The sequence below is a fragment of the Pocillopora damicornis genome, chromosome 3, assembly GCF_964200805.1.
Source record: "Pocillopora damicornis chromosome 3, jaPocDami1.2, whole genome shotgun sequence".
NCBI lineage: Eukaryota > Metazoa > Cnidaria > Anthozoa > Scleractinia > Pocilloporidae > Pocillopora > Pocillopora damicornis.
In genome coordinates, this window is record NC_142672.1 from 9,147,494 (window position 1) to 9,174,309 (window position 26,816).

The 26,816-nt window shown below is 37.8% G+C and overlaps 3 protein-coding genes across 5 annotated transcripts; 1 reads left to right on the forward strand and 2 right to left on the reverse strand.

Annotated features, from left to right (window-relative positions):
• Positions 1-3,813: 3,813 nt before the first annotated feature.
• LOC113675011 (neuroendocrine convertase 1) lies at positions 3,814-26,604 on the reverse strand. 3 transcript variants are annotated; one of them, XM_089200426.1, is made up of 15 exons: positions 26,460-26,604; positions 23,693-23,851; positions 23,179-23,277; positions 22,201-22,305; positions 21,749-21,877; positions 21,282-21,349; positions 21,094-21,182; positions 20,253-20,434; positions 19,686-19,901; positions 18,753-18,853; positions 7,504-7,607; positions 7,134-7,251; positions 6,462-6,778; positions 6,094-6,189; positions 3,814-5,070 (listed from the first exon to the last, which is right to left on the reverse strand). In XM_089200426.1, the coding sequence occupies exons 2-15, from the start codon at positions 23,849-23,851 to the stop codon at positions 4,910-4,912; spliced, it is 1,944 nt and encodes a 647-aa protein (XP_089056552.1). In that variant the 5' UTR covers positions 26,460-26,604; the 3' UTR covers positions 3,814-4,909. The 3 variants fall into 3 exon arrangements, with proteins under 3 accessions (XP_089056552.1, XP_089056551.1, XP_089056553.1); XM_089200425.1 differs by lacking the exon at positions 26,460-26,604 and adding an exon at positions 24,579-24,850; XM_089200427.1 differs by lacking the exon at positions 26,460-26,604 and adding an exon at positions 24,085-24,231.
• LOC149048121 (adenosine receptor A1-like) lies at positions 8,609-10,597 on the forward strand. The gene has a single exon (XM_089200429.1). The coding sequence runs from the start codon at positions 8,868-8,870 to the stop codon at positions 9,825-9,827; it is 960 nt and encodes a 319-aa protein (XP_089056555.1). The 5' UTR covers positions 8,609-8,867; the 3' UTR covers positions 9,828-10,597.
• Positions 12,476-14,665, reverse strand: LOC113675012 (melanocortin receptor 4). Its single transcript, XM_089200428.1, has one exon. The coding sequence runs from the start codon at positions 13,922-13,924 to the stop codon at positions 12,920-12,922; it is 1,005 nt and encodes a 334-aa protein (XP_089056554.1). The 5' UTR covers positions 13,925-14,665; the 3' UTR covers positions 12,476-12,919.
• Positions 26,605-26,816: the final 212 nt, after the last annotated feature.

The following is a 26,816-nucleotide window of genomic DNA, read 5'->3' on the forward strand; positions in this document are numbered from 1 at the left end:
TGATCATTACCCCAACATGAAAGATTTCGTAATGGCAGACTTGAGGATTTTTTAAATAGATTGGTGTCTGCCATTATGAAATCTTTCGTGGGAGACAAATAAGACAGTCGAGTGTTTCAAAATAAAAATAAAAAAACCCACGCGTGAGACACTGACGTTTATGTGCTTTATGTGTCGAAATATGTAAGAGAAATTCGTGAAGTCATTTCTGAGACAGTTCAAGCTTTGAAAGAGGCAAATGTTTGATTGAAAATGAAATTCCTATAGCCCACTACACAGTTACCTTATTCAAGGATCAAACTTGTCTGGTGCAACAGACTAGTTTTCATTGGTGAAAGATTAGTGAATAATAATTTTAAAAAGTTTCCATAACAACTCTGACGTCTTCAAGCGGGCTTTTGTAAAATTAAAAAGACAGGTGAATTTTGGTTAAGACATGTGTTATCAAAAATATGCGCGCTTGTGAATTATCGGTTAACTTCAACAATTGACATATTTTTTCCCGAAATTTCGGCCCTTTTTTGAAACTTGCACTTGTGGGTTTGAAAAAACTTAACATGTATCAAAGAAGCTTCTCATAAAGAACAGATACACTTGTAATACCCCGATGGCGCGACAAGAGAATCGTTTCATTTTCGTCGTTTCGGTTGCTTCGTTTTGGTTGTTACCGTGGCTTCGTTTCGTTCGTTTCGCTTGTTTCGTTTCGCTGTTTCGGGTTTTAGTATATGCCTAGTTTTGGATGACCCCGCAATGATCTGTACTATAATATTTATTACTTATAAAGCGCAAAATACATGTGGATATGATCAACCAAAACAGAAGCCGTAGATTCAAAAGCAATGTATTATTTCGCCATTTTTTTCCTTATCCAAGAGCTGTATGCATTATGAAATACGGGACTGTGCAGAAATCCTGCGAAATCGCCAAATTATTAAGAGTAATGCTGTAGAAGGAATCTGTTTACTGGATGCGCGACAACGACAGAAACACCAGACCCTATCTCCTTGCCAAATCGTGTTTTACGTCTTAACATTCCTGAGAATCTTACTTTGCTATTCACAGCAAACACTAACGAACTTACCATTTCTCTACAAGATTCTGCAGTGTGTTAGTTCTGCAACACGACTTATAATTTCCAAATCCTGCTTAGCTTGCAATTACCGAAATCGAACACTACTTCTGAGGTGGATTCTGGTTTCAGCCTCGCTTACAAACGATAAATCGTTAGGATTGCTGTGCATGCTGGGTAAACGCACGGTGGGTTAAGAACTTTCAAACAGTGATAGGTTTGGTGTCTTTTTTCCACATCAAGTGTGTGGAATTAAATTAAAAATTAAATTAAAATTCTTCATTTCAGCTCTCCCAGTAGCTGTCCATGTATTTAGAGTTCGAATTTGGAAATCAGAGTTCGAATTGCCTCAGGCAGAATTTCGTCATCACTTGGGAAAAGGAGATTATGAACTGTTTCTTAAATGATCTTTTGCTTGGGAATGTCCTCGTTACTGTTCACATACGCTCATTTCCTCCATGTGTAAGGCACACAAAACTCTCATTAAGAGCCCCTCCTGCTTCCTCCGACACCCTCTCAACCATAACTCTAGAGAGAGTTAACAGATATGTAAAAATAAAGCCAAAAATTGAAAAAAGAAACTTCGTTTGAAAATCTACACGAATATATTTCCAGCTATCGCCCCCTAAACTCTTTCTCGGGGTAAATGCCTTAATCGAATAACTAAATTGGTTTATTACCAGTCTTGAGAGGTTTAATATTCTGGCCTTAGGACTCGGTTCAGGGCTCCAATCCAGACCTCCTAACTGAGGGTCAGCTCGTGAGGTTCTTTCACTTCTTTGGATGCTAACTTTTAGGCCGTATCGTGTTCCACCAAAGTCGATGGCGCTGATTGAGTCGAAATCTCATTTCCAGTACATCCAGTATAAGGTAAAATATTTGACACTAAGATTTATTTGTGCCTTTGAAATATGTAGAATAAGTTATGCCTAAAAGTGACGTTCCACTTTATTTGAAATCCCTTCAGGTTACTTAGGAGTTTACTTAAACAATTTAGTAACCGGGAGTTTATTTACGAAAATCATTTAATGTTAAGAGTATTTCACAGTGGTTAGAAGGTGAGCGTTCGTGTTTTACTTAAATAAGAAACAAGGGGTTGTCATCTTTTCATTGAAAGAACTCCACTGATGGCGATGACAGCAACACATCAAAACCTTTCACCTGATAGAAAGGTTTTGATGTGTTGCTGTCATCGCCATCAGTGGAGTTCTTTCAATGAAAAGATAAGTAAGTAAGTGCAGATAGATTAAGCCATCTGCACCTCACATTGTCTTCTTATCACGAGTAAAATCACTTTCATACACTTTCCAATGGATGAAAAACGCAATCTGAATCTGAATTACACGAATTCAGAAAATTATGAAATGTAGATGTTCAGTGGTAAAGTCATCCAAATCAGCCACAGCATATTTCAACAAGCAATTGATAATCAAACTCTTCGGTGTAAATTTTATTTTGGTCTCGAATTTGGTCAAGACTTAGAATATATTCTCAATTGGTTGAGAGCGAACAAACTTACTCTAAATATGACTAAAACCGATTTTACACTCATCTGTTCATGGCAGAGATTAAGTACTCTCGCAGTTTCTCCGACGATCACAATTTATGACAATCAAGTCAGCCAGGTTACCACCGCAAAATCACTTGGAGTGACCATCGATAACAAACTCGATTGGAGCAGTCACATCGCTAAACCAACAAAGAAGGTCGCTTCTGGCATTGGGGCTATAAAACGAATAAGGCACCTTGTCCCTCGAGCGACTTTGGTTCTAATATATCAAGCTTTGATTCAGCCACATTTTGACTATTGTAATATTGTTTGGAGAAACTGCGGGATAACTTTGCAGAACAAGGTACAGAAGCTACAAAACAGTCAGAGCAGCCCGTGTTTTGACTTATTCAAATTATGACGCCGATGCTGGTCAATTGTTTGAGCTCCTGAGATGGAAAAAACCTAGCTTCTCAGCAGCAAATACAAAGAGCCACAATGGTCTATAAGTCTTTGCACTGTTTAGTTCCAGACTATTTACGTCTTAAACTTGAAAGACGAGAAACTACGTATACCCTAAGAGACCCTGAGAATAAGCTTAATGTTCCTTTGCCGCGCATAAACTATTACAAAAATAGCTTTAGCTATAGTGGCTCCACTCTTTGGAACAGACTCAGACTTCCTCGTGACATAAGACAAGCAGAGTTCCTTGGGTTATTTAAGCGTTTAATTAAAGAAGTACGTTCAGGCACGGCATTCGTGGAAAGCAGCTCTAGTTGGGTTTGTGCTTTAAGTATAGTTTTTATGGTATCTTATCCATTTAACGCATGTTTATATATTTGAATGTTTTTATAGCTGATGAATTGTCCGTGGGTAAATAAAGATTATTTATCTATCTATCGAATATCCCTCCTCTTTTGTAAACTTTGTCCTGTTTACTAGGGATAGAACTCTGACGAACGAGACTCAATTAAACTGTTTTATTTCGCTCTCGTATTCGCTTATTTACATCAGGTGTGTAAAAAGCTACTCTGCAAAATTTGTAAGAAATCACTCTCTTATACGATATTTTCTACATTTTGATTGGTTGTTGCCGAGTACTGATTTAAAAGGGTCATTCAAGGTTGCGTTAATTATGTAAACCATTCAATGTCCATAGTGTTCGCACTCATCATCTGACATGTGTCACGCACGAATCAAAGTCTCCGACACATCACCAGCTTCTCCTAGACGCTAAATCACAACTGTAACATCATTAAATATTTCCTCGTTTGATTTTCTTTTTATAACTAACATTTGTCGCTATGCATTGTAATAATGACCTCATTCCTCTCATAACTAGACCACCAATATTCACTTCGGAAACCCGTTTTCCTTCTGATTCATTTCCAAATCTTCTCAAGACCTAACTCATCCTCAAGAGTATCATTGAGAGATCGGTTTACAAACGTTTTGTCTTTGTGCCATTCCTTCCTCTACGTACTTTGAAGAGTAGGAACAGTTACCGAACGTGGAGATAACTTGCCTGCTTCGTTCAGTTAAACACTTTGCATAGATTCTTTCCTTGCAGCTTCTGTCGAAGTGCGACTTAATGCTGAAAATTTGATGTGGTTGGATGGTTCATCGGCCCCTGATTTTCGTCGACAAACTCCAAACTTACAATAAGCCAGAGCTAAAATAACAATAATCAAAGCAAGAACGGCGGCGCTGCTGATCAAAGCTATTTCTGTCTTAGACAAGCCTGTAACACAACAAAACTTTGGTTAAGCACGAGGATGACACGATGCACAAGAAACCATTGACTAGATTGACTTTATTCAGGTCACGGTAGTAAAGGAGTGTTTGTAGTTGGATACTATTATCTATTCTGTCTGGAAAGTCCGGGAATTTGCAGCAGGCGTAAACTGGGAGATATTTCCTGGATAATTCCTGACTGAAATTCACTTCTCGAATAATAGGCGTCAAAAAGTGTTCTCGTCAGTAACATTTTACCGAAACAAACATAATTATCAGACATGGTTTGATGCTATTCTGATTTAAAGATTTAATGATTGTAATCAAGAAGTTACAATTCACGACCCAACGTTTCGACACTTCTGTCTAGTGCCTTCATTACGGGCTTCCACCCCTGACGAAGAGTTTCCACCCCTGATGAAGACACTAGACAAGAGTGTCGAAACGTTAGGTCTATGAATTGTAACTTCTCGGTTACAATCATTACATCTTTTAACCAGAGTAGCATCAAACCATGTCTGATTGTCCACCTGGTTGCCTTGCGAACTTTAATATAGCACATAATTTTGTTGTTTCATAATCGGTCATTGATGATATGCACAAGGTAATGACGGGGGTCAGGCAATTTTGTTAGAGGCAGTGCCAATAATAAAACGGGTCAAACGATGTGTCTCTATTACGCTGGAGAAACAATAAAAAATAAAGCTGACATGTTCACCTTCATGGCGAGCAACAGGAGCAACAGTGCCCGGCATGGCTTCTGTACTTGTGGTCACGTCTGCTAACATGTGTAGGGGATAAAAATATCAATTAAAAGCATGTTACCTCAATCCCTAAACATCAAGGAAAAAAAAAAAGTAAACTTTAACTTCACTCGCAAAATAATATTAGTTTCTCCAATTAAAAATCCCTCCAGACATTATGGTCCAAACACTTAAGGAGAAAACTTTTTATTTCGTAAAAGCAATTGAGTAAAAATTTAATTCAAAAAGGGTCTGCAGGGGGAAAAATCATTTCCACATGAAGGAAAAGAATCGCCGTTTTTGAGGAGAGGACTCCTCTTGAGATAAGATACAGTAACAAAGAATCTATGCGACGATATTCTTATAGAAATAAAATGAGTGGCAAGATTCTGCGCACGCTCTACTACTTAATGATTTTTTCGATAGCTTTCGTTTTTCTCACCCTCACTCCTATTTCATGCCTGATCTCAACAAAATTCTCACTAATTTTAGGCAACATTGTTTGGGAGGAAGGGGGGGAGAGGACTTCCATGTAACTTATTGGAGACAAATTACAATAATTTCGTTTAATATGTTGAGTGGAGGGTGGTCGACCTCCTAGTTAGAGGAGGCGTGCCGATTACTTTTGCCACTCATCATAAAAATAATCAGTTTGCAAGGAAAGAAAAACATTGAAGATGTGAGAATAAACCAAAAAGAAACAAGGATGGTTCGGATAGCCAAGATTAAAACGGATTTAAAATGACACTCTTGGAAAAAATTTAGAGCAAATTTTGAAATATAAAAAACTCACGTAGCTCCTTCTAATTCAAATGACGAGAGAAAGAGATGGGGAACAGGCACCGTATCTGTTCAAAAATACGCTAAGAAAATCAGTGAATGCGTTTGCTGTTTGTAAAGCGATTTGAGTCTTGTCATCGAAAGATGGATCACTCTAGCAGCTTACGAACAGTCACCAAAAATAACTCTTTGTAATTTTTCCACTGATGACTCAAGTCGTAAAACTCTTAGGCCAACGTTTTGGGAATAATGTGTACGGTATATGGGCATCTACTCACTTATCCTCGTGGTGAAAGGTCTTGATACATGAGGATTCTTTTCCAACGGATCACTAGCTGTTCCGTAAAGAACAAGGGTCCAATTAAACAAATAACCTGAAAAATGTAAAAAAAAAAAGCAATAGAGTAATCTTAAATAGATTAGCAGCTTATCCAAGACGTGTAGTTCACGTGGAAAAAACTGTCATAACCTTCCGCTTCTGTGCAGCTTTCATAGAGGTGGGGGGGGGGGGGGGGTAGGGGCGTCGTAATACCAAGGTTCGGTATTTAGCTTCATTCACCACAACATCGTGATGTTGAAGCGGCTGTCAAACATTTGTTGCGATGTTTCCTGCAATTGTGCAAAGGAATCAGTAAAGCCCTCTTACCTGAAAATTTGTGGGCTGGAAAATGGTTCCTAAATCTTAGATTCCAAGCCCCTTCAGGATTTTCTCCCCAAAACTGCAGGCTGAGCATCGGCCAGTTATTGAAATCTGTCGCAATTACGTCATTTGCACGATAGGGAAGGATCTGGGATGTGGTCCCTCGAGGCGAGGTCAAATTCCCTTCAAGATAACCACGCCTGTCAAACCTGGCCTGGATTATAACGACCACGTGTTCCAAGTACTGGATAGTGTTCTCGCCACCACAGCTATATTTGGACACGTTCAGAGTCACTTCCGTGTCGCCATACTGCCCCAAAAATCTGCAAAATAGAAGCATCAGCTGCTGTGACAAGTTTCACACCTTAGTCCATAAAACCTTTTATTTTATAACCGGGATATGGTTATGAAACCCGACAGATTTCTTTGCTTCATGTGTTTTAGCTTTTTTCAATTTGATTGTGCACAGTCTTCGAAAAGACAAGTGGAACTTTCATTTGAGCTCTTAGACGGAAAAAAAGTACAAAAATCAAAAGATTGCTCGATTAGGGAGATCCTAAAATAATCTACAGCACCCTTCACCTTGTCCGCTAGCAAAGCCAGTCTTTTTCGGTATGCTCAACCTAATAAAGATAGAGATGCAATCATGGCAAAATTCTCGGTAAAATTCATTATTACCTGTTCAGCCTGGGCCGAGGAATCTCGCATTTGATCTGTTCTGGCACTGTATGCCAAGCCCTGGAATAGTTTACCAAAGCCGCTGCATCCATGAGTCCAAATCCAAAGTAACTACTAACTGTAAACGATAAGCATATGAGCATATGATTTATCCTAACTCTTCTGGGCGAACGCTAAATACTATATAATTGGTTAAACAAAGAGTTTTCTGTAGCTCAGTTGGAGAAGCATCCGACGGCAAAATTGTAAATTAAGGGTATGAGATTCTTAGTTTCACAAGGGACTCGGGGGTGAAAACGATCATAAATCTGATTCTCCTCACGGTACGTTTTTTTCAACTTCAGTCTTTTTGGTAAAATGATGATCTCACCCCAGAGCCCAGCAGCATTTTGCATCCAGTCATCAGAACGAGGCAAATCATGGTTGGACGAATAAGCAATCAGGTGCTGCATATCACGCCACGTGACCTCCGGACTGTGAACAAAGAGGATATGACTTTAGCCACATGGAAAAAAGGGAGATTCGATGTTTCAATCACCTTCTAATACACTTGTGTTCTACTGCCCCCCCCCCCCCCCGCCACTTATTCCCTGATTTATTTAAAACGAACGAACCACTATCATACGATTGTGAATAATTTTGAACTTCGAGGTGCCCTTAATGTGACAAAGTAGTGTTATCTTATCGCACCACATTGAAAACAAGTTATTGTGTTTACTCGATAAACGAATGTGCCACTTACGGAAAGTGACGTCACATTGAAGTTCCCATATCGGAGCATGATGGTCGTTGGTTCGATAACTTATGGTAATACCATTCCCTTTTTTGTTTTTCTCTACCAGACATTACAGCTGGGAATCAAATGCGGAAAAATCGAAATTGCAAAGAAATCGAGCCATTTCTCAGTCTAAAATGGAGGTAAAATAGGCCTCAGGTTGTTACCAGTTGTCACCCGAACGATAAGGTTTCCGCTTTTTCTGAATCGAATTCATACTTAAGATTGCAAAAAAAACAAAAAACAAAAAAAAAATTGGAAGACACTACCACATGTGAACTGGAAAATCCAAGAGCCAAAAGCGAAGATTTTCGTTACAGCCTGAATCTCAAACGATACCCGAAATTGACTTCTTTTGAAGAACATTTTTTGACTACTATCCCTTTTGTTTCGTTAAGAATAACTAGTGTTCTTTCTTCTTTATTATTTTTTTTACGCGAAAAAGTCAATATCGAATTGCACTATATAAGACATCACATCATCATAAGGAATGGCTATCAATACCAAATTAAGAAGTGCACTCAAACAGATGTTCCATCTCAAAAATGCTCTACCAATACTCCGCCTTTGTAGATCACCGACAGATATTTCAAATCTGCTAAACTGTTCGTCGTGCTGCGTTGTAATTGACCGGACCAGGCTTGACAGTTTGATGCCCTTTAAGGTATTTAAGAACTACGTCAGGGCATTGTTCATCTTTAAATAAAGGATGCTAAACGTCACTATTTTGTCGTTTTGCGACTCTCGTTTGACACCCTTGTTCTCTGCTGGTTTTTGTCTCTTTGGTTCCCGTCAAAAAAACCATTACTTAAATAATGGTTTGACGCGATATTTGCATTTACGACTCGAAGCGAAAAAGGTCTTCGATTAGTTCTTTTCAGTTCATGTTTCGTCTCTGTGATGCTGAAGAAAAATCATCAACAACGACTCTGAGCTGAGATTAGTCGAGAACACATCGCATGGCCAACATCACAGCCAAGGATGAAGCTAACACAGTCAACACAGAAGTGTTACACTTCATACGCAGTGCTCCGGATGGTTTATCTGTTTTTCTCGCAGCACTTAACATAGTTCTCGCCATCATCGGAACTCTGGGCAATGCCCTTCTACTCATCGCTTTGCGTAAAGTAACGTCTATTTATCCCCCAACAAAACTTTTTTTCCGAAGTTTGGCGATCACTGATCTTTTCGTTGGTCTCATCATACAACCGATATACTCAATAACTCTTATTCCTGGGATAAGCCACAAGAATCTTGTTTACTACAGCATCCAAGTAACTGGTATTTCTGGCTCAATTTTGTGCTCCGTATCTATTTTGATGTCAACAGCAATCAGTGTGGACAGGCTTCTGGCGCTGCTTTTGGGGCTGAGATACAAACAGGTTGTTACTCTAAGGCGCGTGCGAGCGGCAATTACCTGTATTTGGTTACTGAGTTGTGCAATGGGTGGCTGGAGGTACAGCAATAGGGGCGCTGAAGCTGCCAAGTTCACACTGTTTGTTTTGATGCTTCTGTTCCTAATAATTTCCATCTGCTCGTACACGAAGATCTATCTTTACCTACATAATAAACAGGTTCAGTTACACGCAAAAGAACGTGAGATCCATCAAGAACCATCATCAAACGGAGGAGAAGGTCGACTGAATATGGAAAGATATAAGAAGTCGGTTTCTAGTATAGCATGGGTACAGTTGGCTTTACTTCTGTGTTTTATTCCCTTTACTGTTGGTAGTATGCTATTCACACACAGAAAACTAACTGGTGTGGCCACTGGAATAGCGCATTTTTGTGTATCAATCCCATATGTGCTGTTTAACCCAGCTCTGAACCCGATTCTTTACTGCTGGAAGATCAGAGAAGTCAAACAAGCCATGAAGGAGACTATCAGAAAAGTTATTTGTTGCATTAAGTCTCACTAGGTTTTTTTTTGTTCCATAAAACCTCACTTTACGCTTTGACTTTGCATGGCGTCTTTGAAATATCTCTGGCACCATAAGGCGATTTTATTCCAAGTTTTAATGGAAAGTTATTTATGATAAAAATAAAATTTAAAATCCGTTTTCAAACGTCACATGAAACGAGGACATAAAAACTAAATTCAAAACCGTTTTCGATGGCAAAGAAAGAGAACGAAAGCCAAATTTTTAAAGCATAAATTCGGATTAAAAATTCGAGTCAAAATAAACAGTTGAGAATAGGTATGTTTTGTTGTGAGAAAAAAAACCAACAACTAATCGGGAGCATAATGTAAATAGTAATTTGTATGTTTTCTTCTTTTAAATCCCTGTCAACTCTTTAAAAAGACTTTTTCGAAAAAAAAGACAAATCATAGAGAGCATAAAGTAAACAACAATTTCCGTCGGTTTTGTACAGTTTAAGTAAATATTTGTTGCAAAGCAATGCGTGTTTCAAAGACGAAATGAATCCCTTAAACCGGCTGATAGAAGCCTGCTAATTTCGTGATGCATGAAGTGTCTTTAAATGTAATCGAAATTAAAAAACTTTGGCCTGTTTACCTGTAAATGTATTTTAGGCATTTTCATTGAGGGAAAATTAGTTAAAAGTGGTGTTAACCATTGATATGAAAATGTGAAATTTGATTAGTTTTTAGTCTCCTTTGGCGGTGTTGGATTCGAGAAGTTGAATTTTAGATTTCATTTTACAACATCGATAATAAACAGAAAACAATAATGACTCATCATAAAAGAGCTTTCTCGAGATCGCCGGGTGATAATGAGAACTACTAAATATTCAACGACACAGGAAGTTTGAATCAGCAGCTGAATAACCGTCTCCTATCTTCTTAAAAAAAGTTTGTAAGGCGGGGGTTGCATATAACAGCTCGAGAGAGGATTACATCTCAGTCATACAAATATAAATAAATTGAATAATTTCCACTCGTCTCAACACCGATAAGATAAGCTCCATCAGTTTTCAGATATCTAAGGACATGTTCATTTTTGCTATGGGAAATATCTCACATTACAATTAATGTCAATATCGATCGCCTTTTAGAAGAGTGGAGAGTGTTTTTTTTTTTATGTAGCTTTGCATGCTTAATTTGCGTTAACAGTACATGCAAAAATTGGACGCGAAAATGTATATAATGAGGTGGAGGAGAACTTGAATTTGCAAACGGTTGTATCAGATCTACAATAAGATGAAATAAACTTAACATGGATGGTTCTCATCTCAAACGAGATGTAAAGATTCAACAAGAGCTCTGGGCACGTTTTGTTTAGGAAGAACGATTTGTACAACTCGTCATCAAAAGCCTTTTCGCATCATCTCCTAGGATGAGCCCATGATTCCTTCCATGAGAAAAGTGTAGACAATTGATTCCGGCTACCATCATTTTGAAATGATCCTCTAGGCCTCTCATATCAATATCATGAGACGATGGTCGTGGACTTGGGAAAATGAAAGTTATATTCGACCCTTAATCACTTAATGGATTATTTCTATTGCCTATGCACGTCTTCAACCAAATTTATCTAAATCATTTTTAAGTTCATCATGACTTTTCTAGAATAAAAAAATTTTAAACAGTACATTGACACCAGCTACCATCATTTTGCAACGATCCTCTTATATCAATATCACGAGTCGATGCTCGTGGACTTGGAAACAGAAGGTTTAATTTGACCCTCGATCACTTCATGGATTCTTTCTATTGCCTTTATAAGTCTTTAACCAAATTTATCTACATCAGTTATTTTTAAGCTAATCGTGGCTTCTCTAGAGTAAAAAAAAAAAGGAAACAATGACACCAGTTACCGTCATTTTGCAACGATCCTCTCATATCAATATCACGAGTCGATGGTGGTGGACTTGGAAACAGACTATTTAATTTGACCCTCGATCACTTAGCGGATTCTTTCTATTGCCTATGCACGTCTTCAACCAAATTTATCTACACCATTTTTTAGCTAATCGTAACTTTTATAGAATGAAAAAATTATCAAATACTTGTATAAGTAGTTTGTGGTCAGTATGATGCAACGCTTGAAAATTCTGTGGGTATCATATGAGGCCCTTAATTAAGCTGAAAATAAACGACGCGTGAAATCAGGTACGAATTACCGTCAACAAATCCTGACTAGGCAATGTGGTAAAATATCAATCCTTATTGCTTTATTTTCAGTGCTTGTCTGCATCTATTTACTTCTCAACAAGATTTGAAAATCATGATATGACCTGATTCGCCCTCGAGTTCTCTGTGGTCTGTCTGGAAGATCTGACGTTCGATTCCGCCGAATGATAAATTTTAGTTCACTCTTACTCACGCTGGTGACAAAAATACCAATCGCGCATGTGTGCAGAAAATGGACAAATATTTAAATTTTTAAATGTCGGCTTTTTTCCATGGTAAAATTAGCATGCAACACTAAATAATGGTGCAGCGCACGAGAATTCTTCCCGAAAATGTTGCGTATCCTTGACAAGTATCCTCAAGATTTTTTTAAACCAGAAAACATTGCCGGTCAACGATACGCCCATGCATTTGAGATTATTCTGAATAACTGAAAAAGACTTGAAAATAAATATACAGGTAGACAGCTGCATCTGCTCTGTAACATGTTATTACCGCGCACTTTATGTTGTCGTGGAAATATTCAGCTTATAACTTTTGGCCTGAAAAATTCATGTCATCGTTCAAACATTCTGTTTCCACATCAAATTTTTACATGAAATTAAACATAATATTAAACATCAATATCAATCTCACGGTTTACGTATTTTAATATTTACGTATTTAATTTCTAAAAATTTAAACTTATTTATATCTACAAATTTTGAATTACGGTTTACTCTTTAAAGTTTTGTCCCTTGTCAATTTTGTACAGCATTATACCGGAATGGTTTTGAATTTCCTCTAATCTACTTTGTTTCCGGATGGCTTTAGAATATTAAATTCGAAATTCGATTTTCAATGTCAAAACTGGATCCACAGTGTCACCTTATGGTGCTAGATATGTTTCAAAGACGCCATGCACAGTCAGAATTTAAGTTAAGCTCGGGTGGTATTAGTGATGCTTGACGGAAAAAAGGACCAGCTTGACTTGAAATAGCAGTTTAATTTTCTGACAGTCTCCTTCATGGCTTGTTTGACTTCTCTGATCTTCCAGCAGTAAAGAATCGGGTTCAGAGCTGGGTTAAACAGCACATATGGAATTGATACACAAAAATGCGCTATTCCAGTGGCCACACCAGTTAGTTTTCTGTGTGTGAATAGCATACTCCCAACAGTAAAGGGAATAAAACACAGAAGTAAAGCCAACTGTACCCATGCTATACTAGACACCAACTTCTTATATCTTTCCATATTCAGTCGACCTTCTCCTCCGTTTGATGTTGGCTCTTGATGGATCTCACGGTGTTTTTTTGCGTGTAACTGAGCTTGTTGATTTTGTAGGTAGAGATAGATCTTCGTGTAAGAGCAGATGGAAATTATTAGGGACAGAAGCATCAAAACAAACAAGGTGAATTTGGAAACTTCAGCGCCCCAATTACTGTACCTCCATCCACCCATTGAACAGCTCAGTAACCAAATACAGCCCACCACCGCTCGTGTGCGCTTCAGTGTTACAACCTGTTTGTATCTCAGCCCCAAAAGCAGCGCCAGAAGCCTGTCCACACTGATTGCGGTTGAAGTCAAAATCGAAACGGTGCAAAGAATTGAGCCAGAGATGCCAGTTACTTGGATGCTGTAGTACATAAGATTCTTGTGGCTTATCCCTGGTATAAGAGTAATTGAGTACATTGGTTGCACGATGAGACCAGCGAAGAGATCAGTCACTGCCAAACTTCGGAAAAAAAGTTTTGTTGGAGGATAAATTGACATGACTTTACGCAGTGCAATCAGGAGAAGAGAATTTCCCAGAGTTGCGACGATGGCGAGAACTATGTTTAAAGCTGCGAGAAAAATAGATACGCCACCTGGAGCACTGCTTATATAATGCAAGATTTCTGTCTTGACTGTGTTAGCTTCATCTTCGGCAGTGATGTTCGCCATAGATGGTTTTTTCGGTGGTTCTCAACTTATGTCAGCTCAGAGTTATTAATGTATTGATTATCAAATCTTTCGAGGAAAAAGATTAACTTATATCAAAAGTGGAAACCTATCTCCTCTCTCTAAGTCGTTAAATGTTAAGATCGCACTTAAAAACTCTCGCCGAAAATCTTGATCTTATGATCTCCCTTAAACATCCGCAACGACGGGGAAGTACAAGTCAAAAGCGGATCATTTGTTGATTGACAGGAGTTAATATTGGTCAAATCACCAATTATTTCCGCTGTTTGTCGTTGGGTATTAATAACTTGCTGTTATCTAACACTTAAAAGCTGCATAATGAATGTTTCTTGTTATCTTTTTAACTTTATGGATTGGATAAAGAATGGAAAGGGCCTTGGAGCCACAATTCCTCTTATATTGCCAACATCATAAATCACGTATTAGAAATATTTTCCAATTTATGGGCTACTCTGAAATGGAGAGACCCTTAAAACCACAATTCCTTTCCAATTGGAAACATCACCTCCGCGCTCAGACATCTTGGCGCCTAAGAATTTACAATTCAAGACGCAGACTGAGAAATTAGAAACATCACGCTTTGACAATTATTCACAGAAGTGTAGGTGGATAGCGGTGAACATGTACCGAGTTGCGAAGTGGCGAGGTCACCTTGATCATTTTCACCGACTGAGATCAAATACGTACCACACAGAAACCAAAAGATTGGTTCAATTATGACAACATACCAAAAAATTGGTCAGGAATTTAATTCTTGACGCACGGTGTTGTCTTTTCGTCTGCTTGAGGGTAAATAGTAATTGCTAATCGCTTACGAACCGGCCAATCAGCGCGCGAAAAAACCGTGTGTGTGTGATATTTACCTGTCTGGTATATACTAAAAGTCAAGCGTTTGGACCATTTGAATATTTTGTATTCCGTCAGTTATCTTTGTTTATAATTATTTCGTAAGTTTGGACTCTTGTATAAATTTATCTATGTACACTAAAAAACGGCGGCGTGTTGCGCCAAAATTCAAGTCTTAGAAATGTTCTTAATTAGCTTTTTCTTCGTGGTAATTACTTCTTTTACACGTCAATTTAAACTGGCAAACATACGACGACATTTTTTCTGCAGTACTTCAAAGGGCATCCGGAACTCAAATAAACCATTTTTACAGAACTGACACTAAATAAAGTTATAAAATGGAGACAAGTTTAAAGGCACAGCACAAAATTGGCGTTTTGGATTTAAGCGTGACGATGGAAAGTTCGGTAAAAACCCGTTATTCTACCACGAACTTTCAGATTTTCAGGCAGCGTTTTAGCAGTTGGGGTTTTAATTTGGGAAGGTGGGTGGGGTGGGGATATTGCCGAGGACTTTTTACATCAGGGGCTTGAGTGAAAAAACAAAACACCAAATGAATAACATTTCGCAAAAAGCTAATTACGAACAATGTTTCATTCAAAACACTGACTTCGACTGTAATCGTAACTAACTAAATTTGACTTAAACCAAGCTGGGAAAGATATTGTTACCGCGATAATCAATCCAGCATGCTTCGAAGGGTTCGGGTCAGAATAAACTGGAAGGAATTGCGTAAAAATTTCATAAAATTAAATCAACTTATGACTTTCAAAACACCTGGTAACGGTTAACATATTCTTTTCTACTGATTATTTACATCAAGAGTTCATCCTCTTTTGAATGAAAATAATTCAGAGATAGTCTCCGGGTCATATCACCTTGAAGTCATATCACCATGATATTAGGAGTGATAACGTATGAGCCGAAATTTTTTTTCAACAGGATTTTTATTAAAAAATTCATTTTCTATGAACTCGAAATTTCCAATCATGCTAGCAGGATATTTCATTCGAGATCATCCGCCCCCACATTAGAATTTAAAAGTTTTCCCCTTGAGACTACAAAAAGCATAATTCAACATCTTGAACGTGATTACAGTTTTGTTTTTTTTTTTTGCAGCATTACCTGAGGGTCCCACAAGTCTCAAATCATTTTATTTACGAAACGATAAGGGAATGGGGTCACGCTATTTGAGGATATTTGCAAAATACTGACAGCTGCATGGCTTACCGTGGAAGCAATAAGTTGGCTCATTCCTTTCCAATATCAAACAATTTATATCAGCTTTCTGCCCATTTATATAATTTATAAAATACCTCTAACTAGCTATATAGCCTTAAACAGATGGCTTTCTCCAGGCTAACATCAGCGAACTTCAGTTTTTTAATTCTGTTTTGTTTGTGAGAACCTACTGTGGGGCCATTGGTTCAAAATAAACTGAAAAAAGAATTCCATCTGCAGAAGTACACCAGAAGTGGATGGCCTATCTCTATCCGGCATTTTTATCGAGCTAAAAACACAGAAATATCCGATCTTGCGTTTATTTTGAGGGACTTTTTCTTCTAATCTCAATGACGTGGATATTTATTCAAAAGCTGCAAATTGAAGTTCGAATGAGGTTAAAGTCGAATTTCGTACTATTCAAAATGTTTAAGTGCTATAAAAACAACATCAAAAACAGTCAATATTATTTAGAAAAACTGAAGAACATATTTAAGAACTTTGGGGGCTAAAAAGTGAAAATGAAAGAAGAACATACAGCCACAACTGCAAAATTGAACGTTCTAACGAAAAGAAAAAAAATGTTTATCACTGTTATGTAGTTTTATCCCTATATTTAAAAGACGGAAAGCGGAAGAAGTAAGAACCAAGAAATAGGCCGGATGTATGATTTCAAATTCACCTGCCAGAATTGTAGCCGTGTCTGCAAATTTAACGCTATGTTGCTTGGCCAAGCCAAAAGTTTCCTTCACGAGTAAAGACGTCTTTTGTGCGCTTTTTCTATGAACCTTGTGCGCCCCATGTCTGTATTCTAATTATGAGGGTTACTTACGACTAATAATGGCAAAAGATCTTCCTCTGTGACGTACCAAGACATTGATACGACTTCCGAACCAAAATTAGACAGCGCTCTGTTATTTACTTTATCGTGAATTTTTGTGTTGCTTACATTATCTAGATTTTTCAAACTATATGGCGCATTAGGCGTTGTGATGAAAAATGAGCCTTTTTCTGCGGCGATTTTGTGTCACCATTCCCAACCCCCCCCCCCCCCGACCAAGTGGGTATTGAATGCATTAAACATCTCTTAAACATCTCGCAGTCGACTTCCATTAAGGTAGGATTTCGTTTAATTAGAGGAAAGCCAAAAGGAGGGTGGGACTAGCAAAGTTGGCAAGGATTAAACTTGACAAAAATTGCTGCAACTTTTTTCCTGTTTTTCTCGGCTTAGACGAAGGCCGCCAAATTCGGACCTTGAAATTAATTTTTGTCGTTACGTGACCTTAACTGTATCAATAAAGTGCGGGTACAATGCCATTTAGAAGAACAAACCCTTTCAATTAACAATAATTGAGACATTGGTTTTGAAAAGACGTGACTGTGGCCCCTTCACATTTCGCAATTCTACGGGAAATTACATTAAGATGCAAACTTCTCCAAACCTTTTCAATCAATGAGGATACACCTGTTCAACATGAAGAAAAAAAAGCAAACAAAACAAAACCAGCAGCAAACGAATGTTCTTCATCCTTTCACGCCTACTCATATGGCAAATTTAACTAGTTTTTTTTAACTTTCCCTTGATCGAGCTTTCTGAAAGCTCTGGATGGTGCGATCTCAACGAAGTTTTTAGTTTAATAGGTAACTGTCGCTGGCTTTCGCATTGAAGTAAAAATAACGAGAGGCGAACGATTCTAAAGTCATATATTTGAAATTGATTAATGGCCTCTTAAAGAAAACTACAATTTTTCGTGACTAGCTGTCACCGACTTTACAGTCCATTCACAGTCATTACACATCATTTACCGTCATCAGGTATCATTCCCTTTCATCGTAAATAATTCACCGCCTAATCTTGTAGCCAGATCCTAACGTGCAGCTGCAACCGAAATATGTAACCGCTTGGCCGTGGAAAGTCTGGGCACGAGACTATTCACCGCCATTACATCATCGTGCGTGAGATCGAAACCAAAAGATTGGGAGGGGGAGGGCGTGGGTGGGTAAAGAGCGAGAGTTGGAAGGAATGGTCGTCACGCACACTGTAAAGGCATGTAAAGGCCTATTTACACGGTACGACTTTGTCGCATGCGACAAGCTTACGACAGGCCTACGACACGAATTGTATCGTGTAAATCAAACCTACCACTCGCTTACGACTGTCGTGCACGTCGCGAAAAATGTCGTGGGATTTTAAAACATGTTTTAAAACGCTGCGACAATCGTAGCTGAAATTGATAGAAAATGACGTATTTTGTGACAAATTTCTACTGAGTAGGGGAGGAAGGTGAAATTTTCTTGCGTCAAAATGGCGGAGGAAGTCGCCTCCGGAAAGTCGAAGACTGCTTCCAAAGCGAAAAATACATTCTCAGATGAGGAAACAGAGAATATGATATCACTGTGGAGCGAGGAAGAGGTTCTTTTCCTTCTCTTGCAAATTATTGAAACAATGACCGCGGCCGAAACGAGTGGAATTGCACGCGATTTTGGCATGTCGTAGGTGAAAATGTCGTGCGCGTGTAAATTGTCCTAAGTCATGTGGTAGGCCTGTCGTAAGCTTGTCGCATGCGACAAAGTCGTACCGTGTAAATAGGCCTTAAGAAAGGCGAGGAACGACACGATTTACACTCGCAAATCCCAAGCTTTGGGAGCATGGAAGCATGGAGGAATTGAAGCTGCGAAATCGCCATAATAAGGAAGAGTAAGGTACTTACGGAATGCTTGTCAGTCGGTTATATCTACTCACTTGACTTCCATCGCTAACGCTATGATCCCAGAAGCCATTGCAGTCGCTGCAGAGGTGGCTGCAAATGTTGATGCGCAAGTGCCGTTAAGATCTGACGTAATCTGAAGGAAAAACACGTAGGAGAGAGAATAACGAGTTTAAGCATAACTTTTTACAGCTACGATAAACGGCAAAGATGGATAGTAATTTCAGTTACTTTTCTTAGTATTCAAGAATTGACCCCTGTAAGCAAGAGCAAAAAACCTTTCGTCATTGTCTGATGCAAATATTTCCGGTTATTGGAAGAAGAGGCCGAAGGCACGAGCCAAAAAAGCAATTGTTCCTTTTAACGTTTGCCGTAAACTCCATGTCCAACCACTGTGCCGGTTGTAGAAACGATGATTTTTTTACACTTTTCTGTCGGTTTTATTTCACATTAAGAACAAAAGTAAGCAGAATCAGACGAACAATTTTTCCGTTCATTTTTGCTGCAAGAGTGGTTGCTCTAAATCTGTCCAGTGTGTGCGAATGTGTGGCGGGGAGAGAGAGAGGCAGACAGCATGATAAGAGAGCAGGCATGGCAGACCGCCTGTTCCTATAGTAACGTTTGATTCCTGGAATTTACTTAGAGAGTTAATCTCCTGGTTCTCCAGCTCTCTCAGTTCTTCTCTCCCTCTCTTAAAAACCAACACACCCGTTTTAATTTTACGTGGGATCTGAGAACGAAGACCTGCTTAAAGTAAAGCTATTTTTCAACAAAACCATACTCTCAACCAACTTCAATTTAGCCAAACGTTTCATCTCAACACTGTAAACAGTGTCACGAAGACATATAGGAACATCTATTCATAGAGAAACTTCGAGGTCCCCTGTGTGACTAATCTCGCGACCCAAGTTAGGCTGAGAATCAACTGGCCACAACCAACTAACTAACTAAAAGACAGACATGCTTACAATTGAGTCAACTCCTTCCGCATCATCCTGGCTGTAAGTGGTAGCCATCACAGCGGAGCACCTCTCTGCATATCCAGGGATACTTCCATTCCTACTGACTCCAGATATTGTTATTGTAAATATACTGTTGGCATATCCATTGTAAGCACAGCTATCATACTCTCGTCCTCCATTTCCAGCAGCAAAGACAAAGATTGATCCCTTGCCATGTCGACCCTAGCCATAAGGAGTGACAAGACACTAGTATATTTTATAAAAATTTTAAATGTACATAGCAATAAAAATATATTAATAGTAAACTGTTTAAAAAAAGCTTGTTGTGAACGATGAAACGCCCTTAAAATACGAAGCTATGATATAAATGATGAATGAAAAGTGCACTGTTAACCGTGATTTAAAAGATCAAGTGATAGTGACTCGCAGGACTGCAGTGGAACGCAAATGTAATATTGCGACAAGCTATTAGCCACTATAAAAATACTTTTTCGCGGAATTAACTAAAGGTCAGTGGAGCATCCTTCGACTTTGTTTCTTGGAGAGACTGAGGGAGATCCCTCAGATACTCACTATTTTGGTCCCTTCCTCCAGTTGGCCTCTTGCAAGTTCGCCAGGGCCCTCCATGTCCCACCCGGTATCTTCTGGACCCCAACTGCATGAATAGATATCTATGTAGTCCCGCTTGTATCCTAAAGCTAGGGCTTCCATGGAATCTGTTGGATCATCGTCTTCTTCTCCAAAAATACGAATACCTGCAAAGATGTGAAAATACATCGACTGAAATATTTGTTAAAGCAACTATGAATTCACCTCGAGTCGCTGCACTTAAAAATACATCAACTCAGTAGATACGTTACGTTGCAAAAACACAAGATTGAAGTGCTTTTTTATTGTGAGCCGTAAAAACCAAACGTGATTACAACGGCAAATCAGGAAAAGAAAAATACTCTTTAGAGCCCACGAGAACTCAGAGTAAAAACAACCAGACTACCTAAAGTGCGGTTAAACGCGGGCGACCAAGTCGCGATTGGTTTAGTTTTAGTTTTCCATTCGATTGATTGGGAGAGTGGCGTAAGTTTTCTGGACCAATCACAGAGCGAAGTAAAGCAAAATCCATACAATCCCGGATTACTCTTGACACTCAATTGAACATTGCTCTGCGTGCTTTAACCCTCTAACTCTCAAGATCTGATTGTTGATTCTCTCCTCTTGCTGCTACACAATTCCTTGTAAATTAGTGGTGAGAATTTGGTATATGATCAAGATAAAAACTTCTTCTCGATAAGTTTTAGTATTCTCATTAACCGTTTGCTAGAAAACGTATATATAAATATATCATAGGGAGAAGGTACATGTTAGTCACATCTGGGATTTAAAGGGTTAATAATTAAATAATTAATTACATAGCTACCTCCAAGGCTGACGTCAAAGGCAATTCCTACACCACATTCAGTATTGTTAGCAGAAGCTGCAATCACTCCAGCACAGCAGTTACCATGCCTATGAGAGAATATTTCTGATCAGCACTTCACTTAAATAAACACCTTTCCCAAACCTCTGACAAAATGACAAACTTAAGTTCATCAAAACCAACCATACCCTGAAAATTTTCCCTCTGGATCAGGTGTTTCATCAAAATCAACCAGATCTAAACTTGCTAAAGGATCCTGAAAAAAGATTGTGAATAATGAAATTATTAATTATTATATTAAATGTGTAAACATCATGCAAATGCTTAACAACAAAGACCATAATAAAGGCAAAATAACACTGTAAAACTTGACTTCAAGTAAAACATCAACCAAAAGCAGAAAATTACTTAAACCCTCTCTGGAAGTTTTTTTTTTGTTTTTTTTTGTTTTGTTTTTCTTAAGAACAAACAATTAAATAATATTCCTACCATAATCTGAAGAAAAGTACTTCAGTAACAATAAATATTTTGTAACCTGAAACAAGCTAATCCCATATATAGAACAGCACTTTTTGTCATAACAGTTATCTTAAAAAAAGCTATCCAATGCACATCAAACAAAAGACATTCTTCCATCAAGAAAACCAAGACTTACAAAATTATCTTTAAGGTCAGGATGAGACTGTTGTAGGCCATCATCAACAACTGCAACAACAATCCCTTTTCCAGTTACACCCTGTTGCCACACTTTGTCAATATTCATTCCTCTCCCATAAGGAGGATTCTGTTAAAATTGTGAGTTGTTTAAAACAATAATAATTGTCATGATACTAATATTTTTTATAAGAAGCATTACTTATTAATTGTTATTAAGAGTATTATATACATTAATGTTTTAGCAATCCAGTGATAAGTTCAAAACCAAATGCTTTTTTATTTCTGGCCAGTAAAAGACAAAAAGCACCACAGGTATCTAAATTTTGAAAAATGAAAAATAGTAAAGTTAATAGAACATTTCCTAACAAATAGCTGTTATCCCTCAAAGTAACAAAATAGATATGAATAAATTTGTAATGGTATGCGAAGTTCTTCTTGCTTTATACTCACCAGATACCACATCTGGTCCCTCCACCTTGGATCATTAAAGGACAGAGACATTGCTTCATTATAAAGAGCCTTTTTCTGCCTTATTTGTTGGGCAAACCACTTCACCTACACCCATGAGATGCAATCAAGTAAGAAAGGACATTTGGACACAGTGATTAATTACAAAATTAATATTTCTTAATTTTTTAACCACCGATGTAATTTTTCATTATGATTAAAGAGGCATGAAACTTGGAGTCAAAAATAATGTTTCAAACTAGAATGGTGATTACAACTTATAGCATACTTCTTACGGAGTCATTGTATAATGGATATCGAACTTTTGGACACATTGATACATAAGTTTATTGACCTTCACAACTTCTTTAACTCTTTTCCTTTTCTTTTACTATTACAATTGTGGTGTTTATAATCAGTGTGTCAGAACACTGACTACCTTCAGCCTCAAACACAATACACAGTTATCATTATTAACAATAAAATTAACTCTTCAATTCCCATGAGTGACCAAGACAGAATTTCTCTTTACAACACCAATACAATATCAAACAGATGAGTAATGAGAATAAAGAAAATGTCAATTTGGGGATAATTACTTGATCCAATACAAAATTCTCTGAACTAACATTATAAGAATTGTATGGTTGACAGTAAAGAGAAGTAAAAATTTGATCTGGGAGTTCAAGTGTTAAGATTATCATTATAATTGTATATCATCATTTTTATACTTCTAATATCGTGAACATTATCGTTATCATTTAATAAAACTGACTTCATGTCTAATTCCACTTGGCCATTTCTTTCCTAGCATGGTTTTTTTTATTTTGTCTTCATGAACAGAGTGCTACACATATTTTTTTCTGATTATGTTCAATTTGCCCTTTGAACTTGAAGCACAAATAACATTTTTCTCTGTAGCATCTAATTTTAAGACATGCAGCCGAAAATTCTGGAAAAAGTAAAAATTAATATGCCCACCATTGGTTCTTGGCTCAGACCATCTGTGTGAATGTGATTTGGATGTGAGGAAACCTTCGGAAGATCCTTGTGCTCAAAAAGATGGTAATTGGAATAAAGCTGGAAATCAGGCAAAAAAAGGAGGACAGTATATCAGAGAACCAAGTCAATGGTATTAATTGTAATAATTACAATCACTGTTTCAATTTTTTTTTTAATTTACTGTTTGACTTTTTAGTAATTTTTCTAGTCGTGTTGTTCAAAGCCTGGTTAAGATAACCTGGGGTTAGTGTGAAATCTGCTATTGGATCTAAGAGCTGTAAAAGAAAGTTTAGTATGAATCTTTTCATCTACAATTTGATTATTGGATTCTCCGAAAAGAATAAAGAAATCATTCCAAAAAGACTTTTGAACAGAGGAACACATAAATGCAGATTAAAATTTAACCTTGGGTTAGTGCCAATTGGCCTTTGAACAACTGAGCCCTGGTGTGTAAATCATATCACCCTGCAGTTTTAGGACTGTAAAAAAATACCTTCATTTTATAATTAAATCCATTCCTTTGAGCAATATTCTTTACAGTGGTAATATCTCCATCAATCTTTACTGCCCAAGTGTTGGTATACCACAATCCTCTCTTTGATACACAGGTATATGGCAAGGCCAGAAGAATAAACAGCTTTAAGAATGCCATCTGATAGGAAAAAAAATGTCAAGGAAAAGTCTGGTATAGTCGACCACCATGTAAATTGGAATACAGTCAACCTTGACTTGTGCTTTTGTTCTTCACTACCGCGTGGAATCAATTTGAAAACCACTAAAGGAACAGCAAGTACACTGAGGTAATTAATTTTGTAACAACAGTAATACAGCAAGGTCATGAGCCAATGACTGTTGAACCAATGAAAAGTTAGATTTATAGAATACCTTAAATCAGCGAAGTTAAAGAGATGAGATACGGAAACGCAGCGGCTCTATACGAGTAGCCTTTTCGAGTAACTACCATACATAAAAGCAAAAGAAAATTTTATATGCGTACTGTTATAAAATATGAACAATGGCTCGTGTTGTCATGAAATGAGTGGGTGAAGTTCTCAGACAATAACCTTACGATACAGCTGTTTAAACATCATGCGAAAGCACACAGCTGTGACCTTCTAGGATTTTCAAAAACTTTAAAATTTTCAGACCTATCCTTAAAAGAAAAGAAATAGTCCTTCAAGAGAGATGAAACTTAAGAGTGTGATGATGGAAAAACCTCGTTGTTTGTGCACGTCATTTTCGTGATCGATAATTGGCTTCTTTCTTACTAAAAAGTGTGCTCGAAGTTAAAAACCGTTGACACATCTACAGAGCCTTACATGCTCTCAGTGAAATTAACCTTGAATCTAAGATTACTATGTCTACAGGGAAAAGATTACCTTACTCATCATAATAACATAAAATTTGTCTTGGAATTATCATTGAATGTCCTCAACCTCGAGCTCAGCTCATTCTGCATGAGCTCAGCCTATTACTTCCTTTCGTTTCCGTCTTTTGGGAAAAAAAGCAAAGCATTTCATCGTCAGTTCATCGCTTCCATGGTAACGTATGGAGGCAAGGAGAGAAAACGATGATCGTCATCATCCCTTCTCATTGAACATGCATCACTGGCCGCCATATTTAATCGCGGCTTAGCGGCCAAACGAGGAAATGCGAAAAGAAAAATTGGAAGTGGAAGTGGAAGTGGAAGTGGAAGTGAAACCTGGATCGGGACCTCTGGAAACTGTTCGAAACTGTATTTTATATCTTTTTTTTAGACTCCCAAAAAAATTTGTAGAAAGGGCATTCTCTTAAGGTTACCTTTTCAAATATGTTTTTCTTTTGAATTCTGAATTAGCTCAATGTTTAGGTTTCGAGATCTTTTAAAACTTCCTCGTTTCCGTAACGCCCGATCTTGTCTGACCGGTACAGACGTATTGACGATGCGAAAAGGATCTCCATTAAATAGACGATAGGTCATAGCACTCATATACTTAATTCCCTAATTTCTTTCGTGTAAAAATGCGATCAACTCTCCACTAACAAAATCTTTATTCCGCTATCCAAATTTGTAATTTTCAAATTTACCCGAATTTTCTTCGTTAAATGAATGGGGGAGGGGGGGGGGTGTATAAAAATGTCTAATTTCAATCAAAAGAGCATATTTGATCAGATTAATTTTATTTTTCGAACTCAGATTTTTTCAAAAAAGATTTTTGAACTAAGAATAAGATTAACATACTGCATGTCAATATTCTCTCTATAACCCTTTTGTTTTGCCTTTGTCCTTTTTTGGCTCGTTTGGTTCTTTGGTGAATTTTTTCTTAATAGAGGAGGAGAGGGTAGCGCCAAGTGTCCGCGTTTTTTAAAATCCCATAGCTCCCAGTTCGATCGTGTCCTAGGAGATCCATAGAGGAAAGAAAAAGTCTGTGAATAGACTCGGTATTCACAGCTCTAAACGGGTAAGTTTTTTCAGTCAGTTGGCTTACGAACTAATGCGGTATCATTCTTGTTCGAACTTGTTACCGTGCAACAATCTTATTTTCTGTTGTTAGGTTATTGAATGTTACAGGTCCAGCAAAAATTTACAATGCTCAAAAAATTTTAAAGATTCTGAACATCCTCGCAAGTAATCTATCTCTCTCGGTTTAATCCAAGAACCCTAAGCTCATAATCTCGTTCGGTTCCAAAAATTAATTATAACAAAGCTCGGATATAACACGTACTGTCATTGGTTGAAAGAGCGTGCTCTTGGAGAGTATAGAGCATAGAACTGAGCTAAAGCTGTCACGCCATCTGCCAAATCGTACTATGTCCGACCTTTTCCGGGACTTCTTTCTAGCTTTTCTTTCGTTAATAGAGGGGAAATTTCGGAACAAGCAAGCAAAGGTTTGCAAAAATGCCAGGCGCAGTAATTTACGTTACTGTAACGTCAGCATAGACAAAAATCCTCAAAGATAAAACAAGATAGACAGTCCGAGTTTTTTTAACGGTTTTCACGCTCAGTTAGATTGCGAGTTTACGCACGGTAATAAAAATCAAACACAGCTAACACTTGTATAGTATATAAAGTTTCGATTTCAACTAGAAAAAAAACAGGAATTGTGAAAAATATAACCTGGCATAACTGTTAAAATTCATACTAATCATGACGGTGTCAAAGACTTAAGGTCTATCGCGGCTAGCTAATCATGGCGATCTTCGGTCATCGCAGTGGAGCAAGCCTCAGGAACTAAATCGACTACCCTTCGAGTGAAAAAATAAGAGCTTGTCCTGATTACCTTTCCGATGCGTTGAGTGGAAGGCCAGATCAGTCACTGCAACCGAGTTTTACGGCGCTGTCATTCCGAGCAATCTTTTTGTCTTGGTGAATTCGGCTGTTGTTCATTCATAATACACTCGCCTTGAACAGTTTGTTTTCTACTTGTAATGTGAAATAACTTGCGTATTTTTGTGAGCCACGATTGGCCCGAATTTCACTGAACATTTCACTTTCAGATCCTGTATTAGAAACTAAAAAACTTCAGGCAAAAGTGTTAAATTCGACATGCCGAGCTATTTTAGTTTGTAAACTATTGCAGAATATGAACTTTGATGATTCCTTGAAGAAGTAGGGAGAAACACTCGACTACGTCTCG

What these genes read in the sequence shown, in the direction of transcription:
- LOC149048121 (XM_089200429.1), top strand. Translation starts at nt 8,868, where the DNA reads ATGGCCAACATCACAGCCAAGGATGAAGCTAACACAGTCAACACAGAA.
- LOC113675012 (XM_089200428.1), bottom strand. Translation starts at nt 13,924, where the DNA reads ATGGCGAACATCACTGCCGAAGATGAAGCTAACACAGTCAAGACAGAA.
- LOC113675011 (XM_089200425.1), bottom strand. An exon ending in TCCAGCCCACAAATTTTCAG is followed by an intron (nt 6,190 to 6,461) that starts GTAAGAGGGCTT and finishes TACATTTTTCAG; the next exon opens with GTTATTTGTTTAATTGGACC. An exon ending in ACCTTTCACCACGAGGATAA is followed by an intron (nt 5,071 to 6,093) that starts GTGAGTAGATGC and finishes ACATGTTAGCAG; the next exon opens with ACGTGACCACAAGTACAGAA.